The sequence below is a fragment of the Apium graveolens genome, chromosome 8 (genome assembly GCF_009905375.1).
Source record: "Apium graveolens cultivar Ventura chromosome 8, ASM990537v1, whole genome shotgun sequence".
Taxonomy (NCBI): domain Eukaryota; kingdom Viridiplantae; phylum Streptophyta; class Magnoliopsida; order Apiales; family Apiaceae; genus Apium; species Apium graveolens.
The window spans coordinates 21,514,213-21,540,981 of NC_133654.1; the positions used below are offsets into that span (position 1 = coordinate 21,514,213).

General features: G+C 34.5%; 6 protein-coding genes across 6 annotated transcripts; all 6 read left to right on the forward strand.

Moving 5' to 3' along the window:
- Nucleotides 1–498: 498 nt before the first annotated feature.
- On the forward strand, nucleotides 499–8,992 carry LOC141677109 (uncharacterized). Its single transcript, XM_074482863.1, has 6 exons — nucleotides 499–769; nucleotides 1,428–1,470; nucleotides 1,554–1,637; nucleotides 5,322–5,484; nucleotides 6,692–6,965; nucleotides 8,408–8,992. Exons 1-6 carry the CDS (start codon nucleotides 710–712, stop codon nucleotides 8,597–8,599), a joined length of 816 nt encoding a protein of 271 aa, XP_074338964.1. The 5' UTR covers nucleotides 499–709; the 3' UTR covers nucleotides 8,600–8,992.
- Nucleotides 8,993–9,464: 472 nt separating this feature from the next.
- Nucleotides 9,465–12,974, forward strand: LOC141677110 (uncharacterized). Its single transcript, XM_074482865.1, has 3 exons — nucleotides 9,465–9,904; nucleotides 10,005–10,122; nucleotides 12,281–12,974. The coding sequence occupies exons 1-3, from the start codon at nucleotides 9,771–9,773 to the stop codon at nucleotides 12,350–12,352; spliced, it is 324 nt and encodes a 107-aa protein (XP_074338966.1). The 5' UTR covers nucleotides 9,465–9,770; the 3' UTR covers nucleotides 12,353–12,974.
- Nucleotides 12,975–20,968: 7,994 nt separating this feature from the next.
- Nucleotides 20,969–23,018, forward strand: LOC141679378 (uncharacterized). The gene is made up of 5 exons (XM_074485878.1): nucleotides 20,969–21,083; nucleotides 21,169–21,333; nucleotides 21,414–21,551; nucleotides 21,644–22,612; nucleotides 22,717–23,018. Exons 1-5 carry the CDS (start codon nucleotides 20,969–20,971, stop codon nucleotides 23,016–23,018), a joined length of 1,689 nt encoding a protein of 562 aa, XP_074341979.1.
- A 30-nt stretch (nucleotides 23,019–23,048) lies between these two features.
- Nucleotides 23,049–24,438, forward strand: LOC141679379 (uncharacterized). The gene is made up of 3 exons (XM_074485879.1): nucleotides 23,049–23,175; nucleotides 23,330–23,513; nucleotides 23,586–24,438. The coding sequence occupies exons 1-3, from the start codon at nucleotides 23,049–23,051 to the stop codon at nucleotides 24,436–24,438; spliced, it is 1,164 nt and encodes a 387-aa protein (XP_074341980.1).
- A 72-nt stretch (nucleotides 24,439–24,510) lies between these two features.
- LOC141679380 (uncharacterized) lies at nucleotides 24,511–25,590 on the forward strand. Its single transcript, XM_074485880.1, has 2 exons — nucleotides 24,511–24,604; nucleotides 24,707–25,590. Exons 1-2 carry the CDS (start codon nucleotides 24,511–24,513, stop codon nucleotides 25,588–25,590), a joined length of 978 nt encoding a protein of 325 aa, XP_074341981.1.
- A 1-nt stretch (nucleotide 25,591) lies between these two features.
- On the forward strand, nucleotides 25,592–26,338 carry LOC141679381 (uncharacterized). The gene has a single exon (XM_074485881.1). The coding sequence runs from the start codon at nucleotides 25,592–25,594 to the stop codon at nucleotides 26,336–26,338; it is 747 nt and encodes a 248-aa protein (XP_074341982.1).
- The last annotated feature ends 431 nt before the right edge of the window (nucleotides 26,339–26,769 follow it).

Sequence of the window (26,769 nt, forward strand, 5' to 3'; positions counted from 1 at the left end):
CGATAACTTTTATGAGAAGGATTTATATGGTATTTTGGAAGATCTGTAAGACTCGCATCGGATCTGAGACGGTGGTGAATATCGCAAAAACCCACCTTTCATAACAAAAAAATATTCATATTTTGGGGGTATTTGTTACTCCAATAGTTCTGAATATTGGGCTACATATGTTATTTACGTGAAGGTCTGTGATGCTACTGGTTCCATAACTGGTGTAGGTTGGATTGATCGAGACGTCATTGTAATACTTTTTAAATCAAAGAATTTGAATATTACATGTGTTAAGCAATTCGAAAATAAAACGGTTATTTATTTTTTATTTCACAATCAAATTATAGTTTACAGTTCAGAGGCCGTGTTATAATGTTTTAATATATCTTTCGTTTATTTGTAAAAACAAAAAAGGTCACATTAATAACTTTGATTAGCTGTTAGCGTGCTGCTGCTCCCACAATTGCTATAGCCCCAGGTCTGGTTGGAGTTTCGCGGTAAAATAATTAATAACATTTCCGGTCAACGTCGGGAATAGTAGCTTAAATAAATGTGAAGAAAGCCTTGTTTATTAAGCAAAAGTAAATTAAACGACTGCAAAAACGAGGAGAGGATTTGGGTCTCTTCTCTAAATTTCAAAATTCTCATCCAAATATTTAAAACTTTATATAAATGAATTGATTCTGTTCTTACTACATAGATCTTGTTTTTCTTCACAATGTCTTCTGATGAATCATACACTAGTCTTCCTACTAGCCACTTGCTTGGCTCTGTTCCGGTACACTCTCTCTCTCTCTCTCTCTCTCTCTCTCTCCTGGTGTGTGTATAAGCTTATGATATGCAATTGACATGTGTTACCTAATCATTGAATCGGATTGATTATATAAGTTTGTTAATGATGAGGTGGTTGTTTAGTTTGATTGTTAAATTGAGGTGAAATACATGTGAATTTAATGACTTCTGTATCCGATTAATGTTTACGCTTCTTGATTTAGTGTTCGTTTCGTGTTTATTGTTACAGTCATGATGATACTGAGTATGTTGCTTAAGGATTGCTAGATTCAGAGCCAAGTGTTCTCTATTGCGATTTATGGGTTAATAGATTTTTAATCACGTGTTTGTAATTCCATTTGCGTGGTATATTGTTGCAAGTTATATTAAGGGTCTTGGAAAGGTTCTTATTAGTTAATTTTATTAATTTATATTGATGCACTTCTTCATAAATGACAGTGAGAATTAATTTGTTTAATTTGTGACATGAATGCCCTCTCCTATGAGCATGAGAGTCTCGTGATTATGAGTATGTTGTTGTTGGCACCACAACGTATGTGTTGGTGTTATATATAAGTTTTTGTTGAATTAGTGTAATATATGAGTTATGTCTTATAACAATACCTGATACTGATAGCACTTTTTTACCTCATATTCGCTTTCAGGCTGTCATCAGTGAAGAAAAGATTAATTCTGCAGCTCACAGCAGTAAGCGCATTGTTTGTCGTCTATCTATTTTAGCTATTGAGTGTTTGTTGATTATGATATTTTCGCAAATTTCTTTGTTGCAGTTCCTGAAGCAAATTTGCAAATATTTCCTCCGAATAGTAATGGAGGAGGACGGCAGGGATACCAAACTATGGCTGGTCCTAGCGGTATGACTTATAGATTAACTATTCTGATCTGCTTTACTTTATTGGGAACTAGTCTATGTTGTAATCATATAAGTGGCCACTTTGATAGTTATGTCGTGTTTTCTGAGATATCATTTTCTTTTGGACTCCTTAGCAGAGTATGTACTTATAAGTATATCATTATACTGCACTTTTAAAGGGAGCCTAATTGCAGCAAATCTGCTGCATTGCACCATCACTGGTGGTGAATATGCAGATTCTCAACCAAATTGAATCATAACGTATAGTAAAATAAATTGAAATTCCTTATATATCTGTTATTAACATACAAGAACATTAATATGAAAAATATAAAAGATTATTGTTCAGATTATAATTAGCTAGTTAATTTATTTGCCTTCATAATGGAAGCGAAAACGCCTCTACAAGGCATCCTCATAAATCTCAATAGCTGATAAAACGAACTTTTGGAATACCTTGGCAAAATGAATCAACAATTGGCTGTCTTTGATCAAAATTTGGCTTGTCTGTCCTTAGTTATAAATAGGCTTTCAGAGTTTCACCTTCTCTTATTCACTATGACTAGAATTTTGGTTTTTGGAGAAGCCTTCGCAGATTAGTAGACCATTCACAGCTGAGGCAGGTCTAATTTTTTGGTGCATCTTGTAACTTTCGTTGTAACTTTAGAATGATGTTGTAGAGAAAATAAATAGGCTTATTTTACGGAGGACCCAAGATGCTTTTTAGAAATGAGCTTATTACTACCAATCATAGACGATGAGGATAATAGTGTTACCTCCACAAATGATGAATGTAGTTTTTATTTCTTATTGTTTTAGGATTTTTGGTTTAATTGGCATGTCCATTGCTCTAGGTAATATAATTTGACGCATATTGTATTTGTAAGTATAGGTGTTTCTGAAGATAAAGCTGTTGATTGTATAAATTCCTTCCATGATGGTCTAATATTGGAGCATTTATGGTTGTGGCATGTGTTGTAGATGTGTTAGAACTTCAAAATCTTCGAGGAGCAATATTGATAATAACTAGAGGTTTGAAGATGTACATGAATACACACACAAAAAGCTATACACGATTGCATGAAAAAAAGAGAAATGTCAGTGACTGTGTATTAAATAAAGTGGTGTTTCTAGCTGGATCTCAAACATAGAAGTCTTATAGTTGTGCATATTATGTATATAGCGACGATTTGTGTAAATGCATAAATGCATGTGAAAAGGTGAAAGCATTTTATGTAACAGTAGCAAGTCAGCAACTCAATAATAAATATTTTTCATAGTTTGTAGGTTGGTGAATTGTTTAGAGTGATAATAGTAAAAAAACTGGTCATCGTTTGTAGGTTGGTGAATTGTTTAGAGTGGTAATAAATATAATGATGCAAGGGATGAGTTAGTGTTAAGTTTTCAAGCCTGTAAATAAGGTTTGCCTATATGCATTGTAATTTTACTGAAGTGAAGTTCTAATAGATACAAGGAAGAGAAAATAGAGTTTGAGCTCTTCGAGAGAAAAAGGAAGGATGTAGCATTGTTGTGTAACAAAGTAAAAGTTGTAGCTTTGTGAGTGACAATAAAAAATGAGTGTTTCATTATCAAACATTCTGTTATCCAATATATCTTAATTTAATATGTCAGATGCTTGGTGTATTTACAAATTTGGTGAGAAGCCGATTATGTGCCCAACTACAATGCTTTTGGGTGTTGGTTTTGAAATCCATGAATTTTGTGAGCTACATTAACTGTAATAAACAACTGGCAGATTGATATTAGTGATGGGGCAGTCATGTAAGAGCTTATGAATTAGACATCTCAGCATGCCAATTTCTTACAACGATTGGCGTTAAAGTTGTAAAAGTTTAAAGAGATTAGGAGTTGCTTTCACAATGCAATTATGAGCTCGTTATGCCCTCTTTCCACTATATCCCAGTTATCATAGGAAACGAGCAACACCTCTATTTATATGATCCAGTTCTTGTAACTTGCATCTGTCAATTTCAGAATTTACATTTTACAGTTGAATCATATTTGCCTTCATTTTTTTTCATAAATGGATCCTTTGCTCTGACACTACTTGTTGGATGTCAATGGCTCAATCAAATTATTTTCGTATGTTGTATCTGAAATAAAACAACGCTTGCGTTTTTCTTTAAAAGCTATAGCTTTTTATTTGCTTCACATAAGACTACAAGGCTATACTTTGATAAAAGAGACAAGCTTCAGTTTTTTATTATTCTCTAAACTGATATAACTTTTACTTCAATCAATATAATAAATAAGCTTGCCGAGATGTCTTATTTGTAGGCTCTAATTTGAATGCTTCATTTCTTACATCAGTCCCCGGGTACTTCATTGCTAACATCAATCCACCAATTGTTGCCTTCTTTCCACTTAATAGAGCCCGCCATATTTATGGCTCCGACAGCAGCAACATCCAGAAGCATTCTAGTTGGATATGTGCTTTTAAACCAAATGTATTTTACATCTATTTTACATGTAGATATTTTGGATGATAGAATTTATCATTCTTGATAATAAAGCTCCAAAAGAGAAAAACAGCAACGCCAAGAAAAAAAGTAGTCCTAACAAAACAAATTATAATGGAAACACAATAATAAAGCTCACGATGTTTAATTATTACTCACAGAGTTATAGCTTTTATTTTGTAACACGCACAACATGCTACAACCTTCTTTCTCTTCTCTCAAAGAGCTACAACTCTATCTCTTTTCTATGTCTATACAAATTAAATTTGATACAATTACAATGCATATGAGCAGCCTTACATGCATGCTTGCAAACTAACACCACATCATGCCTTGCATCATTGTATTTATTACTAGTCTAAATGATTTACCAGCCTACAATCTATGCCTTTTTACTGAGTTCGACTTACTGCTACTGTATAATGCTTTCACCTTTTCACATGCATCGTTGCAATGTGTACATGTCTCTTGCATATGAACTCAAGCAATATCTTTCTTGACAATTGCCTTCTCCCTGCACAATCGTAAGATTCTTTTCTTTGAACTCTAACTAAAACACATTTAATAATAGACACGCACTTGACTATCACCTTGCATGCATATTAAAAACCAGGAAACAGAGCATCTTTTCTTTATTTCCAATGCAATCTGTTATAGCTACTTCTTTGTATCATGGGCATATTCAAACCACCAGCCGTTATTAATGATTTTTCTTCTCGAAGAGTTTGCAACTTTAAAAATATATTCGATGTCAGAATCATCAAACATCTTCGTCATCCTTAAAATTTCATCATTTGAATAGTGCTATGGGACCGAGTTGTTGCTGTTGATGATGAAGGCAACACAGATAAAATAATTTAATCACCTTACTTTATGAATTACATGACAATGTTTAGGTATTAACTTGGTTTCATTAATTGATTCAAGCTTTTATCTTGTGCAAGAAAAATCTAGCTTCTTCTAGTTTGTAACACTTTTTATAAAATTCTAGGACGTATATCTTTTAACAAAAAATAACTGGCACTTTAGCCATGATTCTATTGCCATCACGTCTAGGGGAAAAATTATAATACGTCAGCATTTTTATTTATGTGTACTTGCTTTGAAGCTAACACTACGCATGATAAGGTTTTGCAAGTTTCAGTAATTCGTTGACCAAAAACATATATGAACGTTATTCTTACTGTTGTGGCTTGTATGTGCAGAGGGTGATGGACAGCAATCTGCAAACAGCTGGAAAGGAGTATTTAGCATCTCATCATACACGCAGTACTTCAATGTAGATACAGATGTTGTCCTGAACAGAGTGACTAGTTCTTTGTTTCCAAGTGGAGATTTTTTCAGTAAGATTGACGCAAATCCTGATCTGTAAGTTCTGCACTATTATAATGAACTTGTATACTATATATATATATACTCTTTATTAATAAGCGAAACAATGTATAATTTGGTGCTAAAAGTACCAAAGTACCAAATTTGGTACTTATCTGATATAAGTTGACTTCTATTCTCAATAAACTTTGTTTTTAACACAAATCGACTTATATTGTTTATAAATTTTATTTTATTTTTAGTTAGTGTTCATTCAATCGTCTATTTACTTTATAAAATAAAAATATTTTTTAAATGATTTGTAAATTATATTAAAAATTTATTAAGTTACGTTAAATTAAGTAAAATAACTTATAAGGCCCGTGTGTCACACGGGTTATCAACTATCAATATTAATAAGGAAACCATGTTTAGGTCCTAAATCTTGGTACTCACTAAAAAATTATACAACTATTTTTAAAATTTTATGTAATAAAATCTCAACGGACAAAAATTAACTTTTACTCTCTGTAAATTTTATTTCTCTTTCAATTTTTATTTGTTGCTGAACATCCAAGTGTCGGTTTACTTTAAAATAATTGTATTAGTAAGTTAACATGTCAGATTTATATAAGTAAATAATTAGGTGCATCCATAACTAGAACTATACGTTAAAATTTTAGAGTTACACTTAACTTCGACTTTTTTAACTACATATTTTAACAACATTTTATGTATTATATTTAGATTTGTATTTTGCAGGATTATGTTTCAGTTTTATGCAAATAATAATGTGATACTATTATTTTTAATTTCGGACCCGTGCTTCGCACGGGTTACCAACTAGTACCCTATAAAAGTGAATACAGTAGTTAGGTTGTTTTGAGAACAACCCTGCTCTAAAGCACCTCTGTGTGGATGGCACGCAATAATATTCCTTCATCGGCATGTTCAATAAACTGATAAGAATGAGACATTTTGTTAAAATTACATATGAATATATTCGAAATGTGTGTGTTCTACGGTAGGGGAAATTTACCAGGAATCAGTCATCTGATTAGATAGCATGATGGAGTTAAAATGCTACGAGACGGTCAGAACAGTCATGAAATGGTAGATTTGAATGTGCAATTTGTAACCAGCGGTAGCTTTAGAATAAATATCTACATTGCAGACCTCGCATGGTGCCTGTGTCCCAACACTAATGCCATAATTGTTAACTTAATAAATTTTGTGTTGTGGTGCTGAATATTTTACGTAACAGCTATGGGCTTGTCTGGATATCCACTACATTGGTATTTGTGATTGCTTCCTTTGGCAACTGTGCAACATATCTGATGCAAAAAAGAAGTGTCAGCAATAGTTCTTGGAACTTTGATGTCAGCTATATCAATATGGCAGCAGGCGCAGTTTATGGTTATGCACTTCTTGTGCCTATGGTATTCTACTTCTTGCTCCAGTATCTGGGTTCAAATGTCAGCCTTGTACGCTTTTGGTGCATGTGGGGATACTCTCTCTCCATCTTTATCTTCAGCTCTGTAAGTATCAATTCAATCTGTTTCTATATTTTCCTTTGACAATCGAAATATATCTATACATCTGTACTTGAACCTCTATTGACAAGGCTGAATTTGGCTTCAAGCATTAAAGTTGTATGTTAGAGCGTATAATTTTCATTTTAAGCTCTATCCAAGCCTGCCCCTTGCAGGTCTGTGAAGGAGTATCTTTAGATTCTTTTTTGCATTTGATAAATGTAGGTGCATTTCGTTAGAGCCTCATTACTGGAGTAGGTTTATTTACATTTAGAAAGCAGCTGAAACGGAAGATTAAAGAAGAAACAATGAGAAACTCTACAAAAAAATTGAATTGAGTTATCTATTAAATAATAGAGAACTTATATACTTTTGTGTGTGCATATGCATATGCTAAAAGGTGTGTGGACCATGTTAGTATAGTTCATTTCTCAAATTCTTCATGATAATATTTAGTAAAAGAAGTAGCTTAATTATTGAGAAAACATGAACTTCACACTTGTTACACTTATAACCTACAAGGTTTTTATAAAAAAACGAATTAATTTATTTTGACCCTATTTTTGCTGCCTTCACCTGATAAATATTTTATTCGTGCTTGGTCAATATTTGTTCTCTGAATACTCAAGTCTAAAAGTGACTAACAATATTTATTTGTCGCTGCTGGGCCATTGGTCATTTGGTCTACTGAACTATCCCCCCCCCCAAAACCACCTATCATAGTTTCTAGGTCGTAGGCCCCGTTCACAGATCATAGTACATTCCTGATGCCTCTTTGCACATCTCCTCAACTAAAAGTGCCTCCCACACCTTCCACTCATCTATATATAATATAAGATCCTGGAAAGGGCTATTCTCTAACACCTTGAGGTTTTAGAGTAACTGGTTCCTTGACATGGTATCAGAGCTCAGACTGATATGGTATCAGAGCTCAGGCTGGCAGAGGACTCAGGTTCGATCCCTGCCACCCCCAATATTTCTCACAATCTATGAGGGACACGAAAGACAAATTTATACCCCAAAGATGGGCGCCCGTGATCCACTCTTCGACCCATAAATGGGCTCTCGAGTGAGGGGGGGTGTTAGAATAATATAAGATCCCGGAAAGGGCCATTCTCTAACACCTTGAGGTTTTAGAGTAACTGGTTCCTTGACAATATATACCGTCATTATATGTGGATGACTTCGGTATATAACACTCTTGTCAGCCCACGTTCTTGCATCTTTTCCTATCTTTTTATTTCTTTGCCGATGGGACCAGGGCCAATCAATCCTTCCAGATACATATAGAATTTTACGTGTTACCTTGTTACACAGTTATTGTACCTGGTCCTTTTTTGCAAGATACAAAACCTTACAGTACACATTTTAGGCTAGAAAATTTACAGATCATTAATGAAATTTGAAGTCCTTTTTCCCCTAACATATTCTACTTGTATTACATGCAGTTCTTATTGGTTATACCTGTGGAGTTTATCCGGTGGACCATCATTCTCATTGCAGGTGCTGCATCAGCTAGCTTTGTCACTTTAAATCTAAGGTCTTATTCGCAGATGAATGATCTAACAGTGGTGTTGGTTGCTGCATGTGTCTTGCAATATGGGTTGGCATTTTTCATCAAGATGTGGTTTTTTGCCTAATCTCTTGGCAGTAGGATTGTGGTAGACACATGGGCCAGTTTTTAGTTTTGTCAGTATATTTGACTAACTAATATAGAAGGTACATTGTCTTGGTTTATGTCCTGTTTCTACTATGTAGCATTGGTATACTTACTGGGTTTATTGCAGTGAGGTGATCAGTCATTTTAATGCAAGGAATTTTTAAGTAACTAAGTGAATTTGACTAGCGACTTCACGAAGTTGGCTGGTTCCGGTTGTTTTGTTATGAATTTTAGAAGCCCAATGTTCGATACATGCAACTCTGTTGTACAAAACTTGTATGTTGGAGAGTTTGTGTGCGCATTTGTTGCATTTTCACTTTGTACATAGATGCTGCTTAAATATATAAAGATAATAGACATTTCTTTTTATACAGCACACAAGTATTTCTTGATATCTTTACAATACAATAATGGCAAAGCTGCATTATAGAGATGCACAAAAAGCCTGCATGTAACCAGCATTCCACGTATTCTACTATTCTTCCGATTTCCAGTCATGGGGTGTAGTGTAAATTGTACTTGCTAAGTTTAGTTGCTCGGTTTCTCATGAGACTGAGAATATGGAATCACGATATCCCTCTAATGGATATACGTTTTATTGACGAGTTGTAATTCATGGTTGCTCTTGCTCTGTTAGTTTGGTGTCTGGTGAAAATGGGTGTTTGGGAGGGGAATGAATGAAATTTGTCGAGTAAGCATTCATAGTTTGCATGCTGTACGCGTTTCGGGGAAAGAACCAGTCGACTGGTGACATACTTGAGAGAACATACATGACCTTGATGGTTGGACTAAATGCGGAATGTGTTGACATTCATATGCTTCTTCGACTTTACATAAACACCCCAGTTGCTATAATACGACACTAGTACATTTTGTGGGCAAAGTAGATTCATAATTTCTTTCAAGTTGTATAAAGTTTAGACTGCAAGCACATCACAAGTCAACTACATAGTCATTTTCCGTTGAAAACAAACAGCCAACCTATTGATCAAGCAAACAACTAATACATATTACTCAATTAGTCTCGTTCTCAATTACTACTACTACTGCTGCTACTATATATAACATGAACAATCTGCACAAAATATTTGAACACGCAAATATCCTAGCAGAAGATTGCATAGTTTGTACTCAGATTACGGATACAGACCATGGCGAAAGTGTTTATTACCTTCATTTGCTTGCTCGTATCGGTCAGTGCCTACACAACCAACATTTCCTCTAATTTCATTACCTTCGATGAATTCATCAAACTCAGCTTATCCGATGCTAAACTTCTATACAAGTATGCGCCTCTGATCTTCAGTTCTTTCACTTCTTTGTATTTTCCAACTACGTACTTTGGAATATTGTGAAGGATATTACTGATAGTTTGCATTTACCAGGCTCATGATTACAGTGACCGTTGTCGGAGCAATTGCGTTTGTTCTCTCGCAATTTGCATCCTCAATCTACGAAGCCACCTGTGTTGGCTTCCAATTTGTAGGCTACTGCGGTTACAAGGTACATTATTCATGAAATTTAACTTGACATTATCAGCATAGAATAAAACTTATATATAATTGTTCAAATATTGTATATTCGAAATTTATAACTTGACATAATCGGCATAAAGCAAAACTTATAGAGTAAATTACAGGGTGTGGCTAACGTTTACACTCATTTTCAAAATATTTATTTTCAAAATATTAGCCGAACTTTCAAATTCACAAAATAGTGGCTGAATTTCATTTTCGCCTTTCAAAAACGTCCCTCCAGTCAAGACCGTTAAGTTCGCACCATTAATCCAAATAAAAAACGTAAAAAACAGGGGTATAAAGGTAAAAATACTTATGTGTTTAAGAAAAATAAATAATGAAAATATATAATATTCTCTGCAAGTCCCCGTCCCCAACTTCAACTCCTCCCCACAAATCATCCACTCCAACCTAATTTAGAATCTCACCCCTAATCTTTCTCTTCCTCCTCCTAATCGTCGCCGCACTCCTTCCCTCTCCATCTCTCGCCAAAGTCAAAACCCTAAAAGTCGTCAACGACTAAATCCTAAATAACAACAACAATACATACAAACTATACATCACTGGATGTGATTGGAAATTTAGGGATTTGTAATGGATTTGATCGGAAATTTGGAGGTAATTGGAGAATTTGGGGGTGTCGGTGGCGGCCACCATCGGCCGATGGCAACGGCGGTGGTGGTAGGTGATGGAGACGGAGAAAGGGATTTTATTATTTTTGAACTGGGGAGGGTTTGGTGGTTTTAAATGATCGGAGACGGAAGAGACAGATGGATGATATTGTGCTTATGTTGTGGGTGTATTTTGTGTGTTTATCGGAAAACAAGTGGGACTGAGAGGCTTAGTATGAGAGATTAGAGCACCCCCAGTATGAGAGATTAGAGCACCCCCAGTGCGTGCGGGGCTACTTGACTGCATGGGGACACTAAATGCTCCACATGACTGGACACTTTATAAAATAACCATTGCATGAGACACTTGAAAGTGGCTGGAGATGGTTAACTGGGTCGGGGTCAGGGTCTGAATTTCATTTACAATTTATTTTATCTAACAACGGTTATGTTAATGTTAGGAACTGAACAAATATATTTTCAAACGGTAAACTTTTTATTTCTATAAATACCAAATTTTATACCTTATTTTTCACACTCTGTACTCTAATTTTTTTTTTGCAAAAAAATGAATCCAAACAATCTCCATCTTCAAATCAAAATCCAAATTCACAAAATATAAATCATCAATTTTCATATCTAAGAGAGGAGTTAATTACGTTTTTTTGTCTTATTTAATTAGCATATTTAAAATTTTAATCACTTTTATTTGATTATTATAATTTTCAAATTGTTACTTAATTAAAATTTTAAGCTAGTACAATCGAGTTATATTTGCAAATTAAATATATAAGTTAATGTCGAGTTAATGAAAATGTATAATTAAATTAGTGCAATCAAATTTAATAAAAGAGAACTAATACATTTATATATATATAAGTAGATGTATAAAATATTATAAAAATAATTTTAAAAGGAGGCTAAACTGACCCTCCATTGGACAAACTCGTCCACTTGATTCTCAGGGACATATTAACTTAGGTGTACGTTAAAAGGGGTTCACTAAATTTAAAAAGAGGCACTCTCTGTACGTTAAAAGGGGTCCACTAAATTTAAAAAGAGGCTGCCTCTCCACTGTGGGTGCTCTTAGAGATAAGGCTGAGTGTGTGTTGAGTAGATTTGTGTGCGCAGCAGGAATAAGGCAAAGCAACCACTATGGTGGCGATGGTGTTCCCAAATCTAAATAAAGAAGATGATGATGATGAAAAGCTGAAGTGAGGACCGGCAGAAACCGAAGTGAAAAAAGGACAAAAAAGTGAAGAAAATGATAGATAATTAAATGGATAAAGAAATTTATTATAAATAAAAAAATTCAAAAATACCCTTTGCTCCGTTAGAGCCATTAGGCTATATTTGACGGGAGACACATTTTTAAAAGACGGGAAGGAAATTTAGCCACAATTTTGTAAATTTATAAATCTGGCTAATATTTTGAAAATGAGTGTATACGTTGGCCACACCACCGTGATTTACTCAAACTTATATATAATTCAAATTTTGTATACTTGTCCATGATTATTTGTTTTTTACTAGGTTGTCAGAGTTGCAGTTGCTGTCGGGGACAAGACGTTGCAGCTTGGCGACAAGTTGCAGCTTGACAACTAAAATTTCAAAAGGTTAATGCAGCTTCGATAGATGCTGCTTCTGATGAGCATTTCTCTTCACAGTTCCATTTCAAGTTTTAACGCTCACCTGAGAGCCTAGTTCCTTTTCTTTGTCCTTGATTCGAAAGTGTATGTACCTGTTTTTGGAATAAGATGTAGTCGGTGTTGTAAATCTCACTAACAAATATAGTAACATAGAAGTAAGTGTATAAAGAATTTAGGAAGTTTAGGCCAAGACCACAGTTAACAAAACAAAACATGCAGGTAAACAAAATCAGTAACTGAAATAACGAAGAGAGAAAGAAAGATGTACCCGAAACCATAGCTTTTAACAGTGACTGAAATAAAGGTTCACAGATACAAAATGCCAAAAAAATGATCACAGCTGAGTCACCAGGCCTTGCTCGAAGTCCTGGCTGCTCTTGAAGAGAATATTGCCCCTACCTGCTGCGTTTGGGATGCGCACAATATCTCCACCAGGATAAAACAGCTCGGAGTTTATGTTAACAGCAGCAACAAAAGCTCCACTTCGACCAGCACCTCAGTCGCCGGAAAATATCAGCACTTCAGGACTTTTGGGAAAGAAATGCAGAGAGGTTGAAGAGAAGAGAAGAGAATGTAGTGTATATAATACATTCACTTTAACCTCTATTTATAGGAGAGGAAAAAATGAAACTGTCCACACACTTAATGTCTGAATTAAACTGCTTCATTAATAAAAAATCAAAACTGATCAGATTTTGAATTTAAATTACTTGTAACAGCTTTTCACATTAACACCCATTAAAACCCACATTATTATCAGAACTTAAGTTAATTTCTGATCTGATATCAGAACTTAAGTTAAGTTCTGATATCAGAACTTAAGTTAAGTTCTGAGATATCATATCAGAACTTAAGTTCTGATTTTATTCATCAGTTACAGATCAGATTATATTATTTGTCCAGGTTCAAGGTATTTAGACTAAGCCCAACAATTTATAATAATCCAATCACTGATAAATAAATTCGAATTAAAATTAATTCTCAAATAAATAAAATCCTCGCCCAGGTCACCTCGCGTACGCGAGACGCCGAGACATTCGCCCAAATCGCCCTTCGACTCGACCCGGTCCGGTCCGGTGTGGTGCGTGGCGTGGCGTGGCGGGGCGCGCGTGTGTGTGTGTGCGCGCGTGAAGCACACAACAACACAATGGACCATCACACACCTTAGTAGTTGTATACTACTCATGTGGGTAATACCATATAAAGCACACAACCCCCTTTATTTATTTCAATGTGGGACAAACATTCTCAAATTTTTCCAAGCTTTTCCAAGCTACTTTCAACTCTCATTTCATATGGATTTCATTAAGAAAATTCTTAAAACCATACATGAAAATTTAAGTCCAAATATCATTGAACAATTTACAATAATTAGATTTTAGGATTAACATCAAGAACATAATTAAATTAAGCTCTAAAATCCTAATTTTCTAACAGTCGGTTCAGTCCTAATTTTTTAGAAAATTCCGAATAGACCGAAATAAAATTCGGTTCGGTCCGGTTCTTGTAAAAAATATTTCGGTCCGGACCGAATATACCGAATAGACCAAATCATAAATACTATAAATTTATATTATATCTTTTACATATATCTTAAAAATTTTAATCATAAATTTTAATTTAAAATTGTATTTATACACTCCTAGAACTCTATATATCACCTTACTTTAATTATATTTTAGATTTTATATTTTTTGGTTTAAAATTTTAATATAATTTTATTTTTAAAAAAAAACTTTGGTCCGTTCGGTCCAAAACCGGATCGAACCGAATTATTTCGGTTCGGTCTGGTCCGATCCATATTACAATTTCGGTCCAAGGAAATATGATAATTCGGTTTTTCGGTCTATTCGGTTCGGTCCGGTTTTGGACCGAACTGATCGATTGCTCAGCCCTAACTCGGTTCAATAGCACTTTTTTGTGACTACGTTCCCTTCACTTGTGATTGTTGTATGTTGCAACACCCTTTTTTAATAATAAAATGAGATATTACTTAAAGTCCATAAACCTGCAAATAGAGCACTAATATATTTCTAAACAATAATTCAACAATCTAAAAATCTCCAAAATAATATTGAATCTCCAAACTGTCTAAACCAATAATATAAATATCGAATTCTCTAAATAAATAATTAAGTCTAGATAATGATAAAATCGGAAATCCTAATCAATGAAATGGGGCAGCCCTCCATCACACAGTCTCATATTCCCCTAAGCACCTGCTAGAAAAAGAATACGGCATGAGTCAAACGCCTAGTACGGATTTGGAATACAGTTTATAAAACAAAGAGATCAGAAATAAATAATCTGCAATTTATAATAAAACAACAATTTTTAAAATAAGTAAGGCTGACGCAACGAGGGGTTAGGATATTTCATACTGAGATCAGAACATATACAGATACACACATCATAGGGTACCTAATGCGTGCAACGGAATGAATAACGTGTACGACATATACAACTTTACCATAAATCAAACCACAAATCAAACTCTGAGTGCGCCCATGTATCCTGAACAAATATCAAATGCGCAAAAACTACTCTCAAGAGCTAACAGAAGGATACGCCGTGACAAATCACACTGTCACGGAAGTATCATGTCACTGGTGCCGCAATGACATGGTTGTAGTACTAGTACCCCTACAGCGGGTTAACTCGGCATACCCTAAATCACACTAAAAGTTCATAATAAAATATCCTTGCAAAAATTACAATCACCTGAGACAAGTAATTCAGATTTCCAAAATAGAGGGTGTCATAACTAATTTTTGAAAACTGCATAAACAAATATTTAAGATTTTCCAAATCATTTTTAAAATAATTTTCGGAAGTCAGAAAAAGTCAAATCAAATATTGAATGAGCAGGATACAGAAGAACTGAACGAATCAAATATTTCTAAATGCTACGAGAAGCGGCGCAAAATAAAAAGGGGAAAGAATACCTCGAAAATTACAATCTTGCAGTTTAATGAAACTTGCAAACCACCTTACTAAATTCTCGAATCCCCACCTAATAAAAAAATTATAATTTATCATATGGATACATTACTAATGATTAGCAACTAAATATATATTGATACTATATTATATTGATTTTGATTTATTCTATTTATTTAAGTTGACAACTTACCATATTAATGTAACTAAATATAAAAAGCAAGACAAAAATCTAGCCATTAAGGTTATTGATGTGAACTTGTTTACACGCATAACTAATTTTTGAAAATCGCATAAACAAATATTTAAGATTTTCTAAATCATTTTCAAAATAATTTTCGGAAGTCAGAAAAAGTCAAATTAAATATTGAATGAGCAGGAATTGAACAAATCAAATATTTCTAAATGCTAAGAGGATCGGCGCTGAATAAAAAGGGGAAAGAATCTGTACCTCGAAAATTACAATCTTGCAGTTTAACGAAACTTGCAAACCACCTTACTAAATTCTCGAATCCCCGCCTAATAACAAAATTATAATTTATCATTTGAATACATTACTAAAGATTAGCAACTAAATATATATTGATATTATATTATATTGATTTTGATTTATTCTATTTATTTAAATTGACAACATACCATATTAATGTAATTAAATATAAAAAGCAAGACAAAAATCTAGTTATTAAGATTAATGATGTGAACTAGTTTGCACTCTCACAATTCAAATGATATATATTTGCACGTGGCCTCTGTTAGGTAATAAAATAAAAATATATAAGTTTGCTCTTAATTAACTCTAGCTTAAACTTTCTCATATTTTAATCTTTATATATATTATTACTTACTTGCTCACCGTAATCATGCAAATTATTAATTAGGAATTATTAATATTACAATTTTAAATCTAAATTACGAACTCATTGCGGTGTCTCAAGATTTGACTCTAGTTATTGAATTTAAATACACCTACATAATTTCTCAGATATTTCTATTTGGTTAAACTATAAATAAATTCATATTTTAATAACAAATTAATTATAATACTAAAATTATGGCCATCCACCTAGACTAGGGCTGTAATTCGGGCCGAGCGAGCCGAGTTTCGAGCCAGACATTATTCGAGCCGATATTAATCGAGTCGAGCCGAGCCAGCTCGTTTAACTAATCGAGCCTAAACCCTTACCCGAACTCGACTCGTTTAATTTCACGAGACGAGTCGAGCCGGCTCGTTTAGCTAAATGAGCCGATTTTAACGAGTCGGGCGAGCCGTCTCGTTTAATTTTACACTTAATCGGCCAAAAACTCTTATCCGAACTCGGCTCGTTTAATTTCACGAGTCGAGTCGAGCCGGCTGAGGTAATTAAACGAGCCGGAACTTCTGCCCGAACTCGGCTCGTTTAACTAAACGAGCCGAGTCGAGCCCACTTAAACAAGTTCAAGCCGGGTAAGCTCACGAGCCGCCCGACTCGAATTACAGCCCTAACGTAGACCATAGCTTGCCCTGATGTGATGCCTTGCATATATACATGATTAATTAAATAGAAGCACTATCACTTGCACATGAATTGAATGACTTATCTTAATTAATTTTATGTCTTGCATATAATAGTTAGATGTAATACCTAAAAGCAATATCTTATATTTTGAACTCGCCACTCCGTTCCTCTATTTTGGTTTCGGCAACTCTCCCTAGCGCAGCACTTTAGGGTTTGATCTATTAGATCTCTGTGTTTGGCTAAAACAACATTATGTAGGGCGAGTGACCAAAATACCCACAATTTGGGGAGATTTTCCAAAAATACCCACCTGCGGGAAAAATGTCCAAAATACCGACGAAATACGTATTATTATCTTGCGTATTATGATTTTCAATTTTTTTACAAAGAATACGCATGTCAGACATGCGTATTGACTGTTAGAATACGCATGTCAGACATGCACATTCTTTATAAAAATTTGAAAATCAGAATACGCATCTCTCAAATGCGCATTTTGTCGGTATTTTGGGCATTTTTCCCGCCGGTGGGTATTTTGGGCAGTTGAAGCTGGAAAGTGGTGTATTTTGGGCATTCTTTCCTGTATATTTATGTATTTTCTAAATGTCCTATTGCTATAAAAAATAAAATTTATATTAACTAAATGTTATTAATCATTTTTCTTTTCTAATAAGCACATATATTAAATCACTAGTTCTTATCCTAATGCAAATCTCATTCTTATTCTTATTCTTATTATTATTATTATTATTATCATTATTATTATTAAAATTCACATATATTACATATGTGTGATAAATAAATTTTTAGTTTTAATGTTTTACTTCATAGATTTCCCTATTATTGATATAGTTGATAACTCGTGCGAATCATTAGCCCGAGATCAAAATATCAATATTAAATAATGATTATAGAAATTAGTTCTAAATTATAATTAAAATATATTATAAATAAAATTTTGCAATTATTACAATTTTTATTTTGAAATTATATGTAGTTTTTATTTACTCAAATTTTATTAGTACAATAAACTCGACCTTATTTTGTCCCTGTTGTCTGAAAAGACATAAAAATGATTCCATTTTATTATTTTAATACAAATAAACAATAATTTTATGAAAAATAGAAATATCGTAATTATAATATGATTCGAACAATCTATATTTCGTTAAAAATAACATATTTATCTACATGAAATAAAAATCTAGAAGTGAAACCAAAACACGGCGTGGTCATACTAATATGAAATCAAGTACTCTATAAAGAAAAAATTTAGAGTCCTACGGAAATAGAATTGTAATCATAATAAGGTTTGGACATTTTTATTATTTTACGGGGATGAAATCAAAATACAGTGTCTATAATATCCATATCATTTTCTTAAAATGGAATTCCACCAACAAATTAAAAAATTATAAATTAAAATATTTCAATTTAAATACATTATCTACTTACTTGGTCATGGTTTATATTTTTCTGAAATTATTTAGTTGGGCCAATTTATAAACCTATTTATTTTAAAACATAATTAAAAATAGGATTCAAACCTATAAAATAATAAAAAGCATGGCTTCTAAAATTCAATAAATGGGTAAAAATAATATATATATAATTATATAAGTAAATCAAAAAAGATAAAAAATAATACACTTGAAATTAAGACATGACTCATAAAAAGTGAAAACAAAAGGTGGTGAAATAAAAAAAAATAAGTAAAATCAAATTACTACTTAAAAAGGGGTTTCACTTATTAATAAGTGAAACTAAAATACGGCGTAACCGTACTAAGACGAAATCAAGTACTCTGTGAAGAAATAATTTAGAGTTCTACGGAAATAGAATTGTAATCATGATATAGTTTGAACAAATTTTTTATTTTTAGGGGTGAAGCCAAATACATTGTCTATAATACTCGTATCATTTTATTAAAATGGAATTCCACTAACGAATTAAAAAATTCCAATTTAAACACATGACCTATTTACTTGGCCGTGATTTATATTTTTCAGAAATTATTTATTTGGGCCAATTTATCAACCTCTTTATTTTAAAACATAATTTAAAATAAGATTCAAACCTATAAAAATAATAAAAAAACATGGCTTCTAAAATTCAAAAAATGGGTAAAAATAATACATATAGGATTATAAGTGATATAAGAATGAAAAAAAAATAAAAATAATACACTTAGAGTTATAACATTAATCATAAAAGTTGAAAGTAAAAGATGGTGGGACTAAAAAATAAGTGTAATCAAAGTACCACTTAAAAAAAGTTTCGCTTATTAATGAGTGAAACCAAAATACGGCGTAACTGTACTAAGATGAAATCAAGTACTCTATGAAAAAATAATTTAGAATTATCCGAAAATAAATTTGTAATCATAATACGGTTTAAACAAATTATATCCATATCTTTTTACTAAAATGGAATTCCACCAACAAATTAAAAAATTCTAAATTAAAATATTCCAGTTTAACCACATGACTTATTTTCTTGGTCATGGTTTATATTTTTCAGAAACTATTTAGTTGGGCCAATTTATGAACCTATTTATTTTGAAACATAATTAAAAATAGGATTCAAACCTATAAAAAAATAAAAAATTATGGCTTCTAAAATTCAAAAAACGGGTAAAAATATTACATATAGAATTATAAGTCATATAAGAATAAAAAAAGATAAAAAAATAATACATTTGGAGTTATAACATGAATCATAAGATATGAAACCAAAAGGTGGTGACCAAAAAAATTAGTGAAACTAAAGTATCACTTAAAAAGAAGTTTCGCTTATTAATAAAGATTACTAATCATGGATAAACTTGTCCAAAATGCATTGCTAGCTTCTGTTGATCCTCCTCTTGCTTCGACTGTTGCCAATGTTGCTTCTACAAAAAGTTCCTACGAATCACTTCATACCGCTTTCGCCAATAAATCACAGACATGGATTTTTAGTTTACGCGATCAACTGGCTCATGTCACCAAAGACAATCGCTCAGTTGCTGAATATCTTCGTAATATCCGTTCTCTAGCAGATGAACTTGCTACCGCGGGCTCTCTAGTAACCAATGATGAGCTCATTGTCAAAATTCTTAGTGGACTAGGGAAGGAGTTTTATACTATTGCGGGTGCCATCAGGGCACGTGAGCCTCCGATTTCATATGAAGATATGAAAAACTACTAGATCATGAATTATTTTTAAAACATACTGAAATCGCCCAAGCTCCTCCTCCCATTACAGTTGCCGTTGCGCAAAGTCACTCAAAAACGCCCCTATCACAATCTTCGTGGCGTCCATCATTTCCACAATCTCATTCTCATTCTAATGTATGGCGACTGCTTATAATGCCAATTTTAATGGATCTCTTCTCCGCTGTCAACTATGTGATCGTTATGGTCATTCTGCTAAATTTTGTCGCTCTCGCTCAAATAGATGTTCAAAAAATCTGAACCCCGAAATCCGATCCGATCCGAAAAAACTTGAAAAGCTCGATCCGGAAAAAAATCCAGTCTGGTTCAGTCCGGCCCGCGGGCCTTAAATAGGCCTCCTTTTTTCTCGAAAATCCGGCTCGGCCTGAAACACGAAAAGTCCGAATAAAAGCCTGGCTCGACCCAGATAAAAGCCCGGGCTTTTTGAAAAATCCGATTAGTGAATGGTTAGATATAATTTTATTAGTTGTTCGAGTCTTGTGCTTCGTTTAAAGCTTTTTCTGTAAGCTTTCCCAGTTAGTGAATGGTTAGATATAATTTTATTGGTTGTTCAGCCCAAGCAATTTAGTCAAATGCAGATATACAAGCTATCTATTGGAGAGTGATTTCTTCAGGAGGAGAACTGATCATCCCGTAGGGCCTATATTTCATAGTGATTCCTCCAAAAATGGTATGTTCGAGTCTTGTGCTTCGTAAATTCATTATCGTCTGTTTTCTTATAACTCATCCTGAATGTAATAGGCCAGTACTAAACCAAAATCATGGCATCTGTTTTCGTCGGAGGATATGATTGGGGGTTATGCTCGGAAGAAAGTGGTAAAACCGAAGAAGAAATATTACAAAGATTTGCCAGCAAGTGATGTACGTGATCGTCTATCCCATATTACCAGTAACAGTGTACAATCTAAGGGCAAATAGAGGATGACTAAAGTTTCTCTGCAAGTCACATCTGAACGAAATATAGTGGGAACTCCTTCATCAAAATCGTTTAGAGTTTTGTTTGGTGGAGAGGCGCCCTTGCACACTCCTGATAGTGGTGAGTTAACCTGCCTCAATGTGCTGCAAGCTCTATTTCAGTTTTTTTAATTTTGCATTGTTGAAATGTTGTTGCAATCAAGCAGGTGCGTATTGGAGTTCAAATATTACAGAGGAATTTCCACTACCATTTGATGTGCATTCTTCATATGTGAAGAGGAAGAGATGTGAATTTTCCGGTGACTTTGGTCGAACTTTATTTAGATCCCATACAATAGAAAACAGTGAGCCTGCTGATGACTTCCTGGAAGGTAACATTCTATGTGTACTCCACATTAGCTATGAAATTGGGGGCTGGGTATTATAAGATAAACTCCTCTTCTTTTTGCAGGTTCAAATGTTGAGATGCCCCATCTCTTTAGTTCTGACTCTGAGGGTTCTGGGAACTTCAATGGTAATGCAGAGGATTTCAGTGACATCGGAGGTTATTCTTCTCGTGAAGAGTCTGATGAAATTGATAAAGGCCTTGGTATTTATTGCTCGGAGACATAATATATATTACTGATGCATGTATCACCGAGTTTCAGTTTAATCAATTTTTGTTATGTATGTCAATTGCAGAAGAAGGTATGATTCAGTTGAACCCAGGCAGGAATAAGAGACGTTCCAAGCGCTTTATTCCGGAAGAGTATTCCAGTTTGGGGGTACCTTCTGAAATATGCTCAAAGTGCAGTGCTCGAATGTGGAAACAAGAAAGGGTGAATAAGAATGTGACTAAGGGTCCTCCTATATTTTCACTCTGTTGTATGAAGAGGACCGTTAAATTGCCAGAGGTGCATCCTACTCCGCAGTACCTTTTGGAATTGTATAATGACTCTGTCCGAGGTCCAATCTTTCCACGTATGATAAGGCTTTACAATTGTATGTTTAGCTTTACCTCAACTGGTGGTAATATAGATCATTCGATAAATAAGGGGAGAGGTCCTTATATTTATAGATTGAATGGTCAAAATCATCATGCTTTTGGTTCTTTGATTCCAGATGATAGTGAAACGCCAAAATTCTGTCAGTTGTACATTTACGATACTGCGAATGAGGTGAGTAATCGGTTACGGTGGGTTAATCCTGGTGATCAGACATCTGTTGATAGTGATTTTGTTCAGGGGCTTATCACCATGTTGGATGAAACCAATGAACTGGTTCACAAGTTCCAACAGCAGCGTGACAGATTTGAGAGTGGTGAAATTGTTGATCTCGAGGTTACACTTAAAGTTTTTAGGGCAGAAAACGGGCGTGAGAATCATGTTGGCCCAAGTAACGAGGTAGCAGGTATAATTGTGGGTGATACGGAGGATACCTGTGGATTTCGGGATATAGTTATTGATGATCAAATTAAAGGGTTGGTGCGTGCATCATACGTTCACCCAAAATTGATGGCTCTGCAATATCCTTTACTTTTCCCACGGGGAGAAGACGACTTTCACCCCATAATTAAGTTCATTAAGGGTGCTGAAAATGCAACTCGGTCTCGTGGTTATTTGTCAATGAAGGATGATTATCAATATACGTTGCATGTTAGGAGCAATGAAGGTTTGTATTTGAGGTTGATATTGGTAATTTTATTTTGCTGATTATTTTCTTGGTTTGTAGCATTAAATTTATATTCTAACTAATGTCCATATTTCAATTTGCAGGTATGACACCACGCCTCGGTGGCCGACTATTTCAGCAATATTTAGTTGATGCATTTTCGTCAATAGAACAAACTCGACTGTGGTGGTTCCGGGAACATCAGACTATACTACGCAATGAGTTGTATAGCCATATTTGTGACTCTGTGCGCAAAGGTGACTCTAATTCGTCCAATGTTGGTAAAGGCGTCATTCTTCCTGCTGGGTTTGTTGGTTCGAAGCGCTACATGCAACAGAATTTTCAGGATGTGTTGGCTGTGTGTCGTTATGTGGGTCATCCTGACATCTTTCTTACGATGATGTGAAATCCGCTATGGGATGAAATTTTGTAGATGATGGAGTATCTTCCAGGCTGCGATTCAGCAAATTGTCCGGACATTATTACTCGTGTGTTTAGGTTGAAGCTTGATCAACTTTTGAAATACATAAAGAAAAATGGCTACTTTGGTGTTTATAGCGGAGGTGCATGTGAAATTTACTTTATGTTTGTGGATTTAATATTACTTCTTATTTATTACGTACTATTCATATTTCTGCGATTTGTGCCAGTTATGTACGTTGTTGAGTTTCAAAAGCGAGGTCTTCCGCACGTTCACATGTTGATTTGGCTTGACAGTGCTTCAAAAAAAACTGAGACAGAATATGGACAGGTTTGTTAGTGCAGAGATTCTGGACCCTGATTTGGATCCGGTTGGTTATGCAGCTGTGAAAGAATTCATGATTCATGGTACTTGTGGATTGCAAAATCCAAAATGTGCATGTATGAAAGATATGCGTTGTATTAGGCATTTTCCAAAGAGGTATTCATTCTTGATTTTGCATAAATTAATTGCTTTAGAAAATCATATTGATTTATAAACAATTTTATCTAGGTATTGTGATAAGACCACTTTTGATGATAGTGGGTTTCCTATATACCGGCGTCACCAACAAGATATTTCAGTTCATGTTCGTAAGGCTGAATTGGACAATCGATGGGTCGTGCCATATAATCGTAATTTATTAGTCAAATATCAGTGCCATATGAATGTGGAGATTTATTGTCATGCACGCAACTTGAAATATCTATTCAAATATTGCTTAAAAGGTTATGATCGTGCCATAATCGAAGTTAATAGGAGGAAACGGAGGAAAAAAGCCGATTCTACTGAGGATGCTGTTGATGAGAGAAGTGCATATTTTGATGGTAGATATTTGTGTGGGGCTGAAGCTGCATACATGATATTTGGTTTTGCAATTCATCACAGGAGTATTTCTGTGGAGCGTTTGCCATTTCACCTTCCAAATCAGAGGAATTGCACTTTTCGTGCCAACGAGTCACTGGCCAAGGTTGCTGCCCAGGAGAAGTACATGCAAAGTAAACTTGAAGCATTTTTCCAGCTTAATGGTGTTGATGAAGATGCACGTCAATACACTTATGATGAGATACCACAACATTACGTGTGGAATGATAGTGCAAGGCAGTGGAATAGAAGAAAACGAGGATTTCAGATTGGGAGGATTTGCTACACACACCACAGTAGTGGTGAGTCTTGGTTCTTGAGATTGTTACTTACTAAAGTACGTGGTGCGACTTCTTTTAAAAGTATTAGGACTGTTAATGGTGTTCATTTTGATACTTTTCGGGAAGCTTGCAAAGAATATGGTTTGCTAGAGGACGACAATGAGTGGCATGAGGTATTATCTCAGTGTGCGAAAGGTGGTTTACCTCCCCAGATCCGATAACTTTTTGTTCACATTATTGTAAACTGCAAAGTGACTGATATTAAAAATCTGTGGAGTTGTCACTGGAAACATATGATTGAGGATATTTTGTTGAGGCGGCGCAGATTAGTAAAGAACGATAAATTAATTCTTAATGAAAAGCAGCTTGAGTTCTATGCCCTCAGTGGTATGTTAATTGTCATATTATGTTATTTGTCTTATTAATGTTATGCTCAATGATAACCTATGTCAGGATTATGTGAAAAATAAACTTTTTTTTGTTTTGTAGAGATTCACGAGTTGTTTCGTTCTATTGGGAAGTCGTTGAAATTTTTTGATCAGTTACCTCAGCCTCCTGACAGTTACTTGAACTTTGGCAACAATAACTTGGTACTCGAAGAGGCCAATTGCGATGTGTTGCAGATGAAAGCTGAGTATGAAAAGTTGTTGCAGAGTTGTAACCAAGAACAAATGCAAGTGCACAATCCTGTGCTTCAGTCTAGTAACAGTGGAGATGGTGGTCTTTTTTTTGTTTACGGCAGTGGGGGGTGTGGGAAGACCTACCTGTGGAGGACTCTCATAGCAAAATTACGGTCAGAGGGCGAAATTGTCCTTCCTGTAGCAATATCTGGAATAGCAGCAACATTAATGCCTGGTGGGAGGACTGCGCACTCAAGGTTCAAAATTCCCATTATTCTTGATGAATTTTCTGTATGTGGTATAGGCCATGATTCAGATATTAATCAACTGATCAAGCAAACTAAGCTCATTATTTGGGGTGAGGCTCCTATGCAACATCGACATGCATTTGAGTGTTTAGATCGTTCGTTGAAGGATATTATGAAAGCTGTTCATCCATCTCGCTTGGAGCTTCCTTTTGGTGGTATCACCGTCGTATTAGGTGGTGATTTTCGACAAATCTTGCCTGTGATCCCACTTGGTGAAAGAGATGATGTTGTTTCAGCTGTCATTACACGTTCGCGGTTGTGGGATATTTGCAATTTTTTCCAGCTGAAACAAAACATAAGATTACATAAAGGGAATTCCAATATAGAGCTTGAACAATTGAAACTTTTCGGCAAATGGGTTCTTGATATTGGAGAGGGTAAGGTTGCAGCACCTGAAGGTCTGCACAATGATGATGCCATAACAATTCCTGATATGTTTTTGTGATATGAAGAGTAACAACACTGTTGAGAAGATGATTTTAAGTACTTATCCCAATTTTATGGAAAAGAGCTTGGTTCCTCGGTACTTAAGTGAGAGAGCAATTTTGATACCAACAAACCAGACTGCTGGGCTGCTAAACTCTTTCATTGTTGAAAAAGTTGATGGTGAGTGTTTTTCTTACTTCAGTGTTGATGTTGCTGAGGATTTTGGAGGTAGTGAAGACGAACTTAATTCAGCATTTCCTGTAGAGTATTTAAATGCTATTAACATACCAGGATTGCCACTACATGAATTAAAATTAAAAGTTGGGGTGGTTGTAATGCTAATGAGGAATTTGAATCAGACATTGGGTTTGTGCAACAGAACTCGCATGATTGTGACAAAGTGTCTAAAATTCTGTGTTGAGTGTGAGGTGATATGCAGGTCTTTTGTGGGTAGTCGCCATTTTATACCACGTATGGAGTTATGTCCCAGTGACACCAGGTTGTCCTTCAAATTGGTACGTAAACAAATGCCTCTGCAGCTCTGCTATGCGATGACTATAAATAAATTCCAGGGCCAGAGTCTTGAAAATGTTGGCCTGTATTTGCCAAATTTTATTTTTTCCCATGGTCAGTTCTATGTATCAATCAGTAGGGTTACATTGCCAAAAGGTCTATCTATCTTTGTTGATGATAAAAATGGAAATGCCACCAATATAACAAACAATGTGGTGTATAAAGAAATATTTTGCGCTTTACCTAAGACGTAGAATATACTTAGTTATGTTTTGTGTGTGGTCAATGTAACACATTTTGTTAGTAAGCTAAATTTTCAGTTATGATTAATATAAGTTATGTTGATATGAACATGGAAAATGTAGTGGAAGTTGGAATCTTTATAAAGTTATCTTTATCCTTATTACCAGGAAATAGTATATTTGATGGCTAGATGAGCATTTTCTATGAATGGTAATCAGGTGTAATTGCTAAAAATTCCAGGCACAGGGTTACATTACAAGTTTCTGTAGCTATTTGACACTTTTAATTTTGAGCACAAAATTTCCCTCATAAAGAAATTGTAGCTTTTTTCCTTGCTCAAATTTGTTGTTGCAGCTTAATTTGTTCCATCCACAAGCCAAATCTGCATTTTCTACCCCATGGAAGAATAACATCAGTCCATTGTTTGTTGTAGAACTGCAGT